This window comes from Neovison vison, chromosome X (assembly GCF_020171115.1).
Source record: "Neovison vison isolate M4711 chromosome X, ASM_NN_V1, whole genome shotgun sequence".
Lineage (NCBI taxonomy): Eukaryota > Metazoa > Chordata > Mammalia > Carnivora > Mustelidae > Neogale > Neogale vison.
The window spans coordinates 92,297,550-92,310,530 of record NC_058105.1 but is presented as its reverse complement, the minus strand read 5'-3'; the positions used below and the strand labels follow the sequence as shown (position 1 = coordinate 92,310,530).

General features: G+C 35.7%; 1 protein-coding gene across 6 annotated transcripts in view; it reads left to right on the top strand.

The window, feature by feature from the left end:
• Window positions 1–12,981, top strand: part of KDM6A (lysine demethylase 6A) — a 204,510-nt gene that overhangs the window by 119,509 nt on the left and 72,020 nt on the right. For all 6 annotated transcript variants that reach the window (XM_044235737.1, XM_044235739.1, XM_044235738.1 and 3 more), the window contains exons 7-8: window positions 1,413–1,467; window positions 5,716–5,750. In XM_044235737.1, coding sequence (XP_044091672.1) covers window positions 1,413–1,467; window positions 5,716–5,750 — 90 coding nt within the window. The remainder of the gene's footprint in view (window positions 1–1,412; window positions 1,468–5,715; window positions 5,751–12,981) is intronic.

Here is a 12,981-nt window from a genome sequence, read left to right as displayed (position 1 = left end):
ATTTCTCTTGATAAAGTCTTTTTCAGTTTGTCCAGTAGTTATAAAAAATACACCTATTTAGCTATTTGGATTGTGGATAGGAGTGAGCTTATTGTGGTCAATTTTTTTTTTTTTAAGATTTTTATTCATTTATTTGACAGAGATCACAAGTAGGCAGAGAGGCAGGTAGAGAGAGAGAGGAGGAAGCAGGCTCCCCGATGAGCAGAGTTCGATGCGGGGCTCGATCCCAGGACCCTGGGATCATGACCTGAGCCAAAGGCAGAGGCTTTAACCCACTGAGCCACCCAGGCGGCCCTGTGGTCAATTTTTTAAAATGGGTTTACACTCTGGGTGGTTATTACTTTTAATGCTAAAATCTTGTAGGGACTCAGAAAATTTGCATATACATGTATGGAAATAATTTTTAGAAGAGTTCAGAGAGATGTACTTTTTTTTAATCCTAAGGATTTTATACCAACTCTAGTACTTGTTTCTTTTTTTTTTTCTTAGTTTATATACTAGGTTTAATGTTGATAAAGTAGATGTCAAATGTTACCCCGTGTTCTTGATTGTGATTTGTATTCTTAGAAATTAGTGTTATACATGTATTTTTTTGGTGAGGCTGATAATGATATTATATGTGGATATTGTAAAGTTAGTGGTTTAATATTGCCTACACAAAGAATAGTACGTGCATTCTAAAAAGATAATTATATTTCATAGATGAACTTCAAGATAGGCTATTTGATGCATTCCTGGTACTATTTCAAGTAGTTTTAAAAGGCACCAAGTACAGGGGCCCCTGGGTGGCTTAGTTGGTTAAGCATCTGCCTTCGACTAGGGTCATGAGCTCAGGATTCTGGGATCAAGCCCTGCGGCAGACTCCCTGCTCGGTGGGGAGTCTGCTTCTCCTTTTCCCTCCCCCTGCTTGTTCTTTCTCCCTCTCTCTCTAACAAATAAATAAAATCTTAAAGTACCAGATAAAATGATCATTGGAGAATCAATAAGGGTAGATAGTTTTAGCCTTATATTGTCATATATTTCATTTGTTTCTGAAGTTCATGTCTCATTTTGAGATAAACAGTGGTGTTCTGACATTAATACCATTAAACTTTTACTTTCAGTTTTTAAAGTAGTGATTAAGCTATTTAAACTGCTCTATAGCTGATACTGTTTACTTGAAGTTTCATAAAAACAGTTATACATAGGATAACTTGATAAAGTTTTTAATTCTACATTCTCAGCTTTCTCAAGAAAGTAACCCAGCAGCCTGTTATCAGCAATAAATGTACAAAGTGATTCTAGTTGGTTGTTCAGTATGTTCTTTTTGCATAGCGTAGTTTCATGATTATGTTAAACTTTTTATACCTGAAAATTAAGACACATTTAAATGACTGAATTTAGTGCACTGATTTTCTCATCTCTTCTTGCAGCATTTTCAGTTAGCTTTGGTTGACTGCAATCCCTGCACTTTGTCCAATGCTGAAAGTAAGTATTTTTAAGTAATAGTTTTCTACATGTATTCAGATCACCTCATGGCAAATAGTAGTAATGATGATGTTGATAGTGATGCTAGTGATAAGGTCCTGTGTAATTTTTCTTCTAGAATTGTTGGATCTAACTGTATTGGTTGCCATGGCTACTTGTACAAATGGAACATGTGAGACCAATTATTGTGAAAAGCTTGTGTCTAAAATAGATATGCCAGTGAACTGCATTGTTGAATTAAAATTGTCCATACTAATGAACAAAATTGATTATTTGTGCATTAATTATATTGTAGATGAATTGGGGGATTAAAAATGGGGTTTACCAGTCTTTTAGGAAAAATGAATATGCAAAGATTCTTAAGTGATTAGCTGACTGATTCCTGCTGTGTGGTATTAAAAAAATGATTGGTAATTATGAATGCATTCTTTGTTTTTTATTGTACTTTTACATATATATAAAGTTTGAAGCGACAGTTTTCAATTAATTAAAAAGGAATGTGTGTGAAAAACATCTTCTGCTACAGTGGGTTTTTTTTTTTTCTTTTTCTTTTTTCCCCCAGGCAGTTATTTTCTGCTTCTGTGTGTATTTCTTTCCAGAAGCAGTTTGGTTTGATTATGATGTGTTTATCAATAAGTATGTGTTGGCATATTTAGTTTAAAGCAGCCAATAAAAGTTTTAAGGATATTCATTGAGTTCAAGCTGGATTTCTTTAAAACTTTCTTGAAAAATAGGTATAAAAAGTTGAATCATTCTTAATGAAAATTTCAGGTCAAAGGATTCTAGGTGTTTTGCTCTGAGTGACTCATGTTCTAACGCTAGAGAATGTCATTAAGTGAAAAGTAGTGTCAGTGTTAAAAATGCCTAAGAAAATGATGGAGTACATGAAAAAGGCTATAGAAATTAGGATGTAACTTGATATTACATGAATTATGACATGGTTTGAATGAAATCATCATCTAAACCAGACCAATTATCTCATACTTCTACTAGAGGCAGTTTTCTGAGAAAACATAGAAGATTTCTGTTTTCTTAAAATGAAACTGATCAGTGTATTGGCAGAACAAATGGTGGGAAGGTAACAAGTGCAGCAATATTTTAGTTTCTAAGATGAGATTAGATTAGAATTCAACTTACTGATAAACTTACTGAAATGTTAATTTATATTTCCTTAATTATATAGGAATGAGAAAACAGCTCCTTTTCATTTGATTGATTATATCTAGTATCTTAAAGCAAAGTCTCATAACTGACTAATATGTCAGTTTGAATGATAACTTCAGAGGGATGTTTCATAAATGCCAAACTAGATATTTTGGTAAATCCTCATCCTCACTTTATTCTGTCCTGTTGAAGTTAAATCTCAGTTGTAAGTCATTGCTCTTGCTTGAGGGGAGAGCACCTACATCTGTAGAATGAGCACCATTGGACAGAAAACTACCTGTTGAACATGAAGAAATGAATACATCTTTAAGTTTACTCTGTCACTATCTCTGTTGGTTGTTGAGAAAGGAAATAGGAGGGAGGGTGACCAACATCCTGTTTTTCCTAGGACTGAGGAGTTTGCCTGGTTTCAGGACTTTCTGTGCTACAAGGCTGGTTACTGTGATGGAAGGGAATGTGCTTTATTTAGAGACATTAGGCCATTATAATTCAGTTGATTTGGGTAGTTTATTTTAGGCTGTCTCTGTGTGATTACATGATAACCACAATAATGGCTGATGTCTTACAGAGCACTAACAAATATAGATGACGTACTTTCAGCTAGGTATTATTACTATTGAAGTACCAGGCTCTTACTATCTTTGCAAACCTTATTTCTCTTTGAATTTTTAACATCATCACCTGTTTGTGCATGCCAGAGACCTTGACTGTTCTTTGAAATCTTACATATTACTTGTGATACTGCAAAGATCAGAAGGTTATAGAAAGGAAAGTAAGCTTTTAAAAAATGTCTATATGAGATATTTTTATCTTATGGCACAATTCATTTATACAATTAAAAAGTAAGTATATATACTTACTGCTTCTAGAACTTTTTAAGAGGGGTTAATTACAGTTGGTGTTTTAAAAAGTAGAATCGTGGCGTGGTGAGACTTTATTATATGATGGCCCCTTGGGATAAAATTGTTTCCTCTAGATTTAATTAATTCTTATAATTCTAAAAATAATGTATAATTTCTGAATAAAGTTCATTTCAGAACCCTTTAAAGCAATATTTGTTAACCATTTCCTCTTCTAATTGAGACTTAGCCAAGTGGAGTTTTTTCTTAGTTGTATGGTTATGTTCCACTTGAAGAGGACGTCGAAGGATTTAAATATGTAGTGGTTTTCACATTACAAAAGATGACATTGGATTTAGTAATTCATTGCATAGGAGAGCCCTAGACAGAGGGGCAAGGGATTGAGCTAGGAGGAAGTTTGGGGTGATGGTAGGATGCTAGCTAGTTGCTGTTCTTTTCTTCCTTTTCACCTTTATTAGAGAAGTAAGAAGATTGGGGAAGCTGAGAATAGAGTTTTCCATCTCTTTCTCATTCTCTTAACCTGTAACCCAGTCTCTCTCCATTGATATAGTGAGGTAAAATTTGGAACTGGAATCTGAAGGGAGAGCTGTGTTGGAAAAGGGGGATGGAAAATAAGAAAAGCCCTCAACAGATACAGCGAGTTTATCTATATATGTAGAACTTTTTCTATTATTTTTATGCATCGTTCACAAAAAGCTGATTTCATCTTCTAAAGATATTTTTATTTTGCTTCATCTCTGATTAGTTAACATGTAATATTTAACAATTATTTATGGAAAGATGCAGTTTTACTTTTGATCTAAAAATGTTTGATTTTAAAGTTCATTATGTATTTCATTTGTTTTGTTCTTTATGGTTACTTAGTTTAGTTCTTCCCAGATACTAGTCTAGGGAACAGGTATAAGAGTCTGTTGCAGAACTGATTAAAAAGGCTACTTTGCAGGGCATGTTCCAGGCACACTGAATCATAATCTCAGGAATCTCTATTTCTTTTTTTAAAGATTTTATTTATTTGTTAGAGAGAGAGAGAGAGAGAGAGAGAGCGAGCACAGGCAGACAATGGCAGGCAGAGACAGATGAAGAAGCAGACTCCCTGCCGAGCAAGGAGCCCGATGTGGGACTCGATCCCAGGACGCTGGGATCATGACCTGAGCTGAAGGCAGCCGCTCAACCAACTGAGCCACCCAGGTGTCCCAGGAATCTCTATTTTTAACAGGCCTCCCAGGTGCATCTTACAGTTAGAGGAGTCAGTGACAGAGTTAGTTCATGGTGCATCCAGCAGTGAATACTTGATGGTAGTCCTGTGGAACTTTTTTCAAGGATCCACACAAACATTTTTGCATATAAATTTGAAAGGCTCCCAGACTCCTGAAATCCAGCTATGAAATCCAGGTAGATAGAACATTAAAAAAAAAAAAAGAGTTGTCATTGAAGAATGAAACTTACAGTATTGAAGTAGCTAGAATCCAGTTTTGATTCCTGGTTCATTGTTGGCTTTTGTTGAATCATTCATACTTTGGTGATGCAGTATCAAGGATAGCTGCAAACAAAAGCTGAACTATATTCTTACTTGATTTTCCAGACATATTTGTTCATCTTGGGACTGTTACTTTTCTTGCCTTTTAAGTGGTTTTTGGCTTTTTTTTTTTTTTTAAATAATTCTGAAGAACTGATAAAGAAATGCAACAACTCATTTCCTCTGTGTGATATTATGAGCATCATCCTGCTTCATGACTTCTTTATAAATGTTGTTATGAAATGTGGTATAAGGAATTAGAGGCTTTCTTTGGTTTATATATATATATATATTTTTTTTTTTAAATCAAATATTGACTTTACTATATTACTGACTTGGAACTCAGTGTTTAAATACCGTGTTTTGAAATGCATAGATTATAGGAGTTTTCTCTGTTTGCTTCATCTTGCAGTTTTGAACTTTGTAAGGAGTATAGTCACTTGCTATAGATTTTAATGTAAATTTTAATACTTATACTGACAAAATTTGATAGTGACCAACAGTGAATACATGTGGCATATGTGGCGTCTTATGTTCATGTTCTTTAGTGTGTTTGCTTGTATATTGTTTTATTAAAAATAAAAGTTATGTCTCATTATTTAATCTCTATAGTGTAGATTGTGCTTATGTTTGACATTTTATATTATTACTTAATTTACCCCAAACACTATTATATTGGTATTGATTTTTTTTCCATCATCTTTGCAGTTCAGTTTCACATTGCCCACTTATATGAAACCCAGGTAAGTGTTTTAACTTACCTTACTTAAAAGTGATCACCCATATCATTGTAAGTGAAGTCAGACATACATACAATTTAATGGGATTCTGGGCATTATCTCCTTCACATATTTTATATGCATTAAATGTGATCAAGATTTTACGTAGTGAAACAGTACTTGCTGTATATTAGGAAGTTTCATTTGATATGTTTTGTCTCCAAACCTGAAGTATCTGCAGCCTTTAATGACTATATTTAAGATTTCTCCTAACTCTTGATGTAGAATGCCTAGTTTTCTTTGCAGAACATTCATGGATAGTTGTTATAATGCATTGTTTTAGTTTTACTTTTCCTTAAGATTAAAATATTCCTTCCATGTGTCACCATTTGAAAGGCATAGTAGAGTCACCTCTTGATCTCAGTCCTTTTTTGTTTGCTGTACTTGAAAAAACCTTTTCAGTTTAATTTTAGAACATTTTGGTTTTGTGTATGGAAGATTTTGCTAAGTTGTGTGATAAAAGGTGTAACACATAGAAATTTATTCTTGGCAGTGGGATGGAAAAGCCGTTATAAGTTGGTATGAGAGTAAAATAGAGTTTACCCCAAATATAAATTTTATAACTACTTTTTGGGGAAAAATACTGTTAAATTTGTACATCTATTTTTGTAAGGTGTGTTTAGTTTCAGGGCTACCATGAGTGGTACCAGTGGTGCCAGGATTCCTGGACACTTCATCTGCTCTCCTTCCCCCCCAAAACACACATGGGTGTGTGCCCACTAAGACTTTATGCACACTCAGGTTTGGATACCCTACTAATCTAGGGATTTTATCCACCTTGAGAAGATGCATGTGAGAATTCATTACCTTGTGGATCGGAGTCTTCACCTGCCAGTGTTAATCCTAACCTCTTGCCAACTGCTGATTTTTGCCAAATCAGCAAAGGCACCAAGGTTAAAGAGGCTACAGAACTCAACTCCCTCTCCAGAGTTGTTCTTTCCGTGGAGACTTCGCTCCTTCTGTTTCTACTTCAGTGCTCTCTGCTGCCTTCAAAATGAGAAGTTCTGATTTTCTTTTTCCCCTAAAATTTTCTAGTTCTTAGTGAGATTACTGGTCTGTTACTAGCTGAAGCAGAAGTTTTCTCACTTTTAGTTTTTACTTTTTTATTTAGTTTTTTGAGGGGGGATAGAGTTCAAGGGGGAGAAAGAGGAATCTGAAGCAGGCTCCAGGCCTAGTGTGGAGTTGGACATAGGGCTTGATTTCATGACCCTGAGATCACGATCTGAGCCAAAACAAAGAGTTGGATGCTTAACTGACTGAGCCACCCAGGCGCCCCATTCTCACCTTTATTTATTTATTTATTTATTTTAAAGATTTTATTTATTTGACAGAAATCACAAGTAGGCAGAGAGGCAGGCAGAAAGAGAGAGAGAGAGGAGGAAGCAGGCTCCCTGCTAAGCAGAGACCCTGATGCGGGCCTCGATCCCAGGACCCTGGGATCATGACCCGAGCCGAAGGCAGAGGCTTTAACCCACTGAGCCACCCAGGTGCCCCTTTATTTATTTTTTTAAAGATTTTATTTATTTGTTTATGAGACATAGAGAGGCAGAGGCAGAGGGAGAAGCAGAGTCTGAGGTGGGATGCTGTCCCAGGACCCTGGGATCATGACGTGAGTTGAAGGCAGATGCTTAACCAGTTGAGCCACCCAGGTGCCCTCTCACCTTTATTTGTTTATTTATTTATTTATTTTTAAGAATTTATTTATTTATTTGACAGATAGAGACCACAAGTAGGCAGAGAGAGGAGGAAGTCGGCTCCCCGCTGAGCAGAGAGCACGATGCAGGGCTCGATCCTAGGACCCTGGGATCATGACCTGAGCCGAAGGCAGAGGCTTTAACCCACTGAGCCACCCAGGCGCCCCTCACCTTTATTTTTAATGAGAGTTTTTGCTGGTCATGGAATTCTGTTTTATTATTTCATCACTTTGAAATTTATATTTCATTGTCTTCTGGCTTTCATTGTTTCTGATGAGAAGTTGTTGGTATTGATCTTTTAATCTTGTGAAGGTACTGTGGGGACAGGACCCTCCCTCCATTGATTCATTCATTTGGTAAATTTTAGTTCCTGTTAAGATTAAACAAAACAAAATGATGAGAACAGAATTTATGGCAGAGTATATAATTATTAGATGACAAAAGATGATACTGTAAGCATATGAAAAGATTGAAAAATCCCTATTCCAGTACTTACAACAAGGGTTTTCATTTTCAGGTGAAAATTTAAGAAAAGCAAAAATGCCTCCCTCTCTACCTAGCTATAGAATGTTACTTACAGCTGATTTATATGACTATATTTATAAATATAGAATTTTAAAATGTAAATTTAAGTAGTCATTCATGGTTAGTGGCTACTGCTAGGTAACCAAATAGTTCAGTGAAAGTTTCTTTATATAGAAAGTCTTCTGTTAATAAATGTAGAAATAATTTACTATCGCTTTATAAACCCTGAGGGCCCTGTCCCCACATTACCTTCATAGGATTAAACAGGAAGACCATGATTAAGACAAAAGTGAGGGAATACTTATTTTAACAGGAGTGATTAAGGTAGGCCTCTCTGAATAAGAGTTACTTGGGCTGAGTCCTGAGTGGAGAGAAGGAGCCAGTGATAAAAGTCAGTTGGGGCTGATGGAGTGCTGATGGAGTGGAGTTCATGTGTGTTGCTGGGTCATTCTAATAAAGAGGTGTTGCCAACTGTAGTGGCTTTGTGGTACTGAATTTATGTTTGAAAGACAAAAAGGAGGCCTATTGTAGAAATGGAAGTGTAGGGTATTTTTTTTGTTTGTTTCTTTAAAATTTTTTTGGTTAAATTTCATCATAAATCTGGCTTGGGTTATTTTTCAGCTTTATTGAAGTGTAATTGACAAATAAAATTGTAAGATAAACTGCACAGTGTGTGATTTGATATACATACATATAGTGAAAGGTTTTCTCCCATCAAGTTAATTAACAAACCCATCACCTCATATATGCCCTCTCACCATGAGATCCTACACATATATGATACCAAACACTGTTTGTCTTTCTCTGTCTGGCTTAATTCACGTAGCATAATGCCTTCCACGTTTATCCATGTTGTTGTATATGACAGGATTTCCTTTTTTAAGGCTGAAATACTAGTCCATTATATTTATATATCACATTTTCTTGATATGTCTTTTTTTTTTTTTAAGATTTTATTTATTTGAGAGAGAGAGGGAGTACAAGAAGGGGAAAGGGCATGGAGAAGGAGACTCCTCACTGAGCAGAGAGCTAGACATGGGGTCCAGTCCCAGGACCCCAGGATCATGAACTGACCCAAATGCAGATGCTTAACCAACTGAGCCACCCAGGCGCACTTTTCTTGATCCATCTTTTGACAGATTCTTAAACGTTGTTTCCATACCTTCGCTGTTGTCTGTAATGCTGCATTGCACATGGGAATACAGATATCTCTTTGAGATGTGGTTTTGAGATCTGTTTTCAGATACGGTTTTGTTTCCTTTGAAAATATACAGACAAGTGGAATTGCTGGATGATATGGTACTTCTGTTTAGGTTTAGATAATTTTAATGGGTTGCCATCTCTCACACATCTGTTCTTACTAGATCTAAAAATCAGATTCTCAGGTTTCTGTGTATATTATCATACCATCTCTAAATAAAGTTAATTTTGTTCCTCCGTATAACGTCATCTGTCCAAGTAAATATATTAAGAATTATTCTTGGAAAGTTATATCAGTTATTTTTTAATGTTTTTATTTAAATTCCAGTTAGTCAGGATACACTGTGATACTAGTTTCAGAGTATGATATAGTGATTCAACACTTCCCATTCATTACCCAGTGCCCATCACAACAGATGCACTCCTTAATCCCCATACCTATTTAGCCTATTCCCTCGACCTTCCTTCTGGTAACTATCAGTTTGTTTTCTAAGGTTAAGTCTGTTTCTTGGTTTGCCTTTGCTCTTTTGTTTCTTAAATTCCACATATGAGTGAAATCATCTGGTGTTTGGCTTTTTCTGACTTACTTATTTCACTTAGCATAATACTCTCTAGCTCCATCCACATCATAGCAAATGGCAAGTCTCTTTTATGGCTGAATAATATTCCATTTTATATACACACACACACACACACACACACACACCACACATCTGCTTCATTCATCAGTTGATGAACACTTGGGCTGTTTTGATAATTCGACTATTATAGACAATGTTGATATAAACACGGGTGCATGTATCCCTTTGAATTAGTAGTATTCTTTGGGTCAGTACCCAGTAGTGCAATTACTAGATCATAGAGTAGTTCTATTTTTAACTTCCTGAGGAACTTCCATACTGTTTTCCAGTGTCTGCACCAGTTTGCATATCTGCCACCAGTACAAGAGGTTTCCTGTTTAACCACATCCTTACCAATACCTGTTGTTTCTTGTGTTGCTGATTTTAGCCATTCTGACAGGTTTGAGGTGATACTGTAGTTTTGATTTGCATTTCCCTGATGATGAGTGATGCCGAGCATCTTTTCGTGTGTCTTTTGGCTCCTTACATGTCTTCATTGGAAAAGTTTCTATTCATGTCTTCTGCCCGTTTTTTAATTGGATTATTTGTGTTTAGGGTGGTTATGGTATAAGATCTTTGTATAGTTTGCATATTAACCCTTTACCAGATATGTCCTTTGCAAATATCTTCTCCCATTCTGTAGGTTGCCTTATAGTTTTGATGATTGTTTTCTTTGCTGTGCAGAGGTTTTTGTTTTGCTGCAGTCCCAATAGTTCATTTTTACTTTTCTTTCCCTTGCGTCAGAAGACCTATCTAGAAAAAAGTTGCTATGGCTGATGTCAAAGAAATTACTGCCTGTGCTTTCTTCAAGGATTTTTATGGTTTCAGATCTCACTTTTAGGTCTTTAATCCACTTTGAGTTTATTTTTGTGTATGATGAAAGAGAATGATCCTAGTTCCTTCTTTTTTGCATGTTGTTCAGTTTTCCCAGTTCCATTTGTTGAAGAGACTGTCTTTTTTCCAGTGGTTATTGTTTCCTGCTTTGTTGAAGATTAATTGGCCATGTAACTGGTCCATTTCTGGGTTTTCTGTTCTGTTCTGTTCTATTGATCTGTGTGTCTGTTATTGTGCCAGTACTATACTGTTTTGATTATTGCAGCTTTGTAATATATCTTGAAGTCTATAATTGTGATGCCTTCAGCTTTTCTTTGCTTTTTTTTTTTTTTTTAAGATTTTATTTATTTATTTGACAGAGAGAGAGAGATATCACAAGCAGGCAGAGAGGCAGGCAGAGAGAAAGGGGGGGCAGGCCCCTTGTTGAGCAGAGAGCCCGATGTGGGGCTCGATCCCAGGACCCTGAGATCATGACCTGAACTGAAGGCAGAGGCTTAACTTACTGAGCCACCCAGGCGCCCTAGCTTTTCTTTTTCAAGGTTGCTCTGGTTATTCAGGGTCTTTTGTGGTTCCATGCAAATGTTAGGATTGTTTGTTCTAGCTCTGTAAAAATGGTGCTGGCATTTTGATAGGGATTGCTTTAATTGTGTGGATTGCTTTGGGTGGTGTAGGCATTTTAACAATTTTTGTTCTTCCAGTAAGTGAGCATGGAATGTCTTCCCATTTCTTTGTGTCATCTTCAGTTTCTTTCATTGCTGTTTTATAGTTTCCATAGTACAGGTCTTTCACTTCTTTGGTTAGGTTTATACCTAGGTATCTTGCTTTTGGTGCAGTCGTAAGTGGGATTGATTCCTTAATTTCTCGTTCTGCTGCTTCGTTGTTCAAATGATTTGTTTGCTGTATAGAAATGAAACAGATTTCTGTACATTGATTCTTTTTATCCTATAACTTTACTGATTTTTTTTTATCAATTCTGGCAGTTTTTTTGTGGATTCTTTCAGGTTTCCTATATATCTGGTAATCTACAAATAGCGAACATTTGACTTCTTCCTTGCCAATTGGGATACCTTTGTTTTTGTTGTCTGGTTCCTGTGAGTAGGACTTCCAGTCTGTGTTGAATGAAAGTGGTGAGAGTGGACATACCTGTCTTATTCTAATTATAGAAATAAAGCTCTGAGTTTTTCCCCGTTTAGTATGATATTAAGTGTGGGGTTTTGTTTTTTTTTTTTTTTTTCACATATGGCCTTAGTTATATTGAGGTATTCCTCTAAACCTGCTTTTTAGAGTTTTTTTTTTTTTTTAAATCATGAGTGGATGTTGTGCTTTATTGAATGCTTTTTCTGTGTCTTTTGAAGTGATCCTGTAGTTCTTTCGTTTTCTCTTGTTAGTTGATGTTATCACGTTGATTGATTTGCACATATTGAACCACCCTTCCAACCCAGGAATAAATCCCACTTGATCTTGGTGAATGATTTTTTTTTAATGTATTGTTGAATTTGGTTTGCTAGTGTTTTGTTGAGGATTTTTGCATCTGTTTTCATCGGAAATATCGGCCTGTATTTCTGTTTTTTGTGTGTGTCGTCATCTGATTTTGGTATCTGGGTAATGCTGCCCTTATAAGAATGAATGTGGAAGATTTCCTTCCTTTTCTTTTCTTTCATTTTTTTGGGGGGTGGGGGATTGTTTGAGGAGAATAGGTATTAACTCTTTAAATGTTTGGTAGAATTCACCTATAAAAGCCATCTGGTTCTGGACTTTCGTTTTTTGGGAGTTTTTGGATTATTCTGTTTCTTTGCTGGTTATCAGTCTTTTTTTTCTGTTCCTGTTTTTAGTTTTGGTAATTTATGTTTCCAGGAATTTATCCATTTCTTCTAGGTTGTCCAGTTTGTTGGCATATAGTTTTTCATCATAATAGTCTTAAAATTGTTTGTATTTCTATGGTGTTGGTTGTTATTTTACCTGCCTCATTTGTGTTTTTATTTGGGTCCTTTTTCTTTTCTTTTTGGTAAGTCTGAGTAGAGGTGTATTAATTTTATCTTTTTTTTTTTTTTTTTCCCCAAGAACCAGCTCCTCGTTTCATTGATTTTTGTTGTGTTTTTCATTTCTGTATCATTTATTTTTGCTCTTATCTTTATTATTTCCTTCCATCTACTGGCTTCAGGCTTCATTTGTGGTTCTTTTTGTAGGTCATTTAGGTATAAGGTTAGGTTGTTTTAGACTTTTCTTGCTTCATGAAGTAGGTCTGTATTGTTGTATACTTCCCTCTTAGAACCCACTTTTGCTGCATTCCAAGGGGTTTGGACCTTTGTGTTTTATTTTGAT